The sequence below is a fragment of the Nicotiana tomentosiformis genome, chromosome 1, assembly GCF_000390325.3.
Source record: "Nicotiana tomentosiformis chromosome 1, ASM39032v3, whole genome shotgun sequence".
Classification (NCBI taxonomy): Eukaryota; Viridiplantae; Streptophyta; class Magnoliopsida; order Solanales; family Solanaceae; genus Nicotiana; species Nicotiana tomentosiformis.
In genome coordinates, this window is record NC_090812.1 from 36,437,825 (window position 1) to 36,441,226 (window position 3,402).

The following is a 3,402-nucleotide window of genomic DNA, read 5'->3' on the forward strand; positions in this document are numbered from 1 at the left end:
CACGATTAGTGTAAAAGTATAGCGTGAGTACATAAATAACATGTACCCAGTAAGTATCAAGTCTAACCTCGAAGAAGTAATGACGAGGGGTCGACTTCGATGCTTACTATGGGCTAGCAATATGAATACAGAAATCCCAAATAAACATGAGTTATGTAATTATAATAATAACCATTAACAAGCAGGAGCAAGTAATTCTTTCACAATTTAACCTGACTAGGTGTACTGACAGACGAACCATTCCACTCCAATCTAAGCAACTCTGGCATTGCCAAGGTAACAGTCTTGGCATGGCAATCAATGATGGCGTGATATGGAGATAGCCAGTCCAAGACCAAGATGACCTTAAAGTCGGTCATATCGAGCAACAGAAGATCTTCTCTAGTCTCATAACCACAAAATGTAACAATGCAGGGCCGGTAGATCCGATCCACAATAACAGAATCGCCCACTAGAGTGGACACATAAACAAGAGCACCCAAGGACTTACGAGAAACACCCAAGAAACGAGCAAACAGAGAGGAAACATATGAATACATAGACCCTGGGTCAAATAGTACCGAAGCATCCCTACCGCAAAGAGAAATTATACATGTGATCACGGAATCTAAGGCCACTACATCCGGTATGGCCGGAAAAGCATAGAACTTAGCTGGAGCGCCATCTGCTTGGCCTCCAACTGGATAGCCTCCACCTCTAGGACGGACCCTACCCATCTGCCCTCCGCCACTAGGCGGCCGGATGACTGGTGGGGCAGCTGGTGCTGTAATCATAGGCTGCTGACCCTGCTGCACTGCCTTGCCCCGAAGCCTGGGGCAGAACTTCCGCACATGACTGAGATTCCCACACTCAAAACAACCTCTCGGTACGGTAAGCTGCTGACCTAAAGTCTGACCCCGATGGCCTGAGTACCCACTAAAGGAACCCTGAATAGCCGGTGGGAGGTAGGAACTCCCTGGCATGACGCTGAAATACGGTCACACTGGAGCACCCCGAGTAGGTGGCGATGCTGCATATGTGGGCCTGCTAGACTGACCCCTCACAAAATGGCCTTTGCCCCAAGCCGGGGCACCTCTGAACTCTCCCGAATACCGAAATTGTTTATCCTTCGTAGCCTGCTCCCAGCTACGCTGACGTACACCCTTGATCCTTCGAGATATCTCTACAACTAGCTCGTAAGAAGTCCCCATCTCAACCTTTCGGGCCATGGTGGCCTGAATGCCAGCGTGCAAACCTAAAACAAACCTCTGCACTCTCTTTGCATCGGTGGGAATGATCATAAATGCATGGTGGGATAACTCAGAGAACCTTGCCTCATAGTCGGTCACTGACATCTGACCCTGCTGGAGCTGCTCAAACTGAAACCGTAACTCTTCCCTCTGAGAGAGTGGAATATACCGGTCCAAAAAAATTTAGGTGAACCGGTCCCAAGTCATGGGAGGGGAATCTGCTGGTCTACCGTGAAGATATGACTGCCACCATCTACGGGCCTTGTCCTCTAGCTGGAAAGTAGTAAAATACACCTCATGGGACTCCAATATCCTCATGTTGTGCAGTCGATCCCTGCACCGATCAATAAAGTCCTGGGGGTCCTCATGTCGCTCACCTCCGAAGAGAGGGGGATGGATCCTAGTCCATCTGTCCAACAGTTTCTGCAGATCGCCGGCCGCAACTGGCCTAGGCTTGGGTATAGCTGCTACAACTGGCTGAGCTCCGCCCATGGGTAATGCGCTAGGGGTCTGATATACGACAACTGCATGCCCTGGAGCTTGAGTGGTAGGGGTTTGTGCTCCCCCTCCCGCCTGAGATGTGGTTGGGTCTGCTAGAAGTAAGCCAGTTTGAGTCATAGAATCCATGAACCGCAACATACGGCCCATGACCACTTGGAATCCCAGAGCGGACATAAAATCCACTAGGGATGGCTCTGCTACAGGCACCTCGCCTTGCTCCTCAATAATAGGATCCTCCACGGGATCCACTGGTGGCATAGCTGGAGTAACTCTAGGACGTCTTCGTCCCCTACCACGGGCTGGAGCCCTCCCTCGGCCTCTAGCAACAAGGGGAGCAGCTCCTCCATGGTCTGGAAGATCCGTTGCACGAGCTCTCACCATCTGTGAGAGAATAAGAGAAAGATACTTAGTACCACATCAACTGCACGATAGGAGATGAAAAAAGGAGTAGTTTCCTAACGCCTATAGCCTCTCGAAGATAAGTACGGACGTCTCTGCACCGATCCTAAAGACTCTATTAGGGATGCTCATAACTCGTGAGACCTACGTGAACCTAGTGCTCTGATACCATATTGTCACGACCCAATTTCTCATATAGGCCGTGATGGCACCTAACGTCGCCGCTAGGCAAGCCTATGATAAATTTACTACGTGATTTCTTCTTTTAACAGGCTTACAAGTAATTAAGTTCCATGTATTTAGAGAATTTACGAAATAGAGAGTCAAATGAATAAAAATGAAAGCATCTGAATGCACGCATAAATAGGTAAATACTCCAAAATAGTAAAGTCTACTAAAGTGTGTGCCAAGATCTGGTGTTACAAGTGTATGGGTACTAATAGATTATACAAAACTCTAGCCACTGTCTGAAATGAAAATAGACAGAAATAAATGTAAAGGAGAGACTCTAGGTGCCGCGGAACGACTCAGGAATGCAGCTCACCACTAGACCTCGAGATATCTAGGATGCGTACCGGTATTACCGCCAGATGCACCTGCTTCAGATCCTGCACGATTAGTGTAGAAGTGTAGCGTGAGTACATAAACAACATGTACCCATTAAGTATCAAGTCTAACTTCGAAGAAGTAGTGACGAGGGGTCGATTTCGACACTTACTATGGGCTAGCAATATGAATACAGAAATACCAAATAAACATGAGTTATGTAATTAATAATAATAACCATTAACAAGGAGGATTCTTTCACAATTTAATAAGTTCCAAATAAATTTCCATCATTGATAAGTATAACCTCACAAGCCACAAAATAATATCCAGTATGATTAGGCTCCGAGTATTATTAAGCACGATTTATGTCGAGGTCGTACGGCCCGATCCAGAATAATATGTACACTGCCGAGGGACGTGCGGTATGATCCATAAATGCATCTATCTACTGCTGAGGCGTTCGGCTTGCTCCATAAGAGGAGAGGATACTTTATAAGCATTTGACTTAAACGTTATAACAAGGCTAGTACACAATATAATAAAATTTCCTTTAACGGTCAAGTAATCCGCTAAAAATCTAAGTAAGTGAAATTCGGTCCTTAATAATTTCTCTGACAAGTTCTAATATAATTTTGGGCACTTAAATTAACAAGTAGGGTACAAATATTTCAAGTAATCCATGATTTGGGGTCCTAACCTACCCGGACATTAGCATGAATAGGAG

General features: G+C 46.1%; 1 protein-coding gene across 1 annotated transcript; it reads right to left on the reverse strand.

Annotated features, from left to right (window-relative positions):
* Positions 1–200: 200 nt before the first annotated feature.
* LOC138905715 (uncharacterized) lies at positions 201–962 on the reverse strand. The gene has a single exon (XM_070194239.1). The coding sequence runs from the start codon at positions 960–962 to the stop codon at positions 201–203; it is 762 nt and encodes a 253-aa protein (XP_070050340.1).
* Between the last annotated feature and the right edge of the window lie 2,440 nt (positions 963–3,402).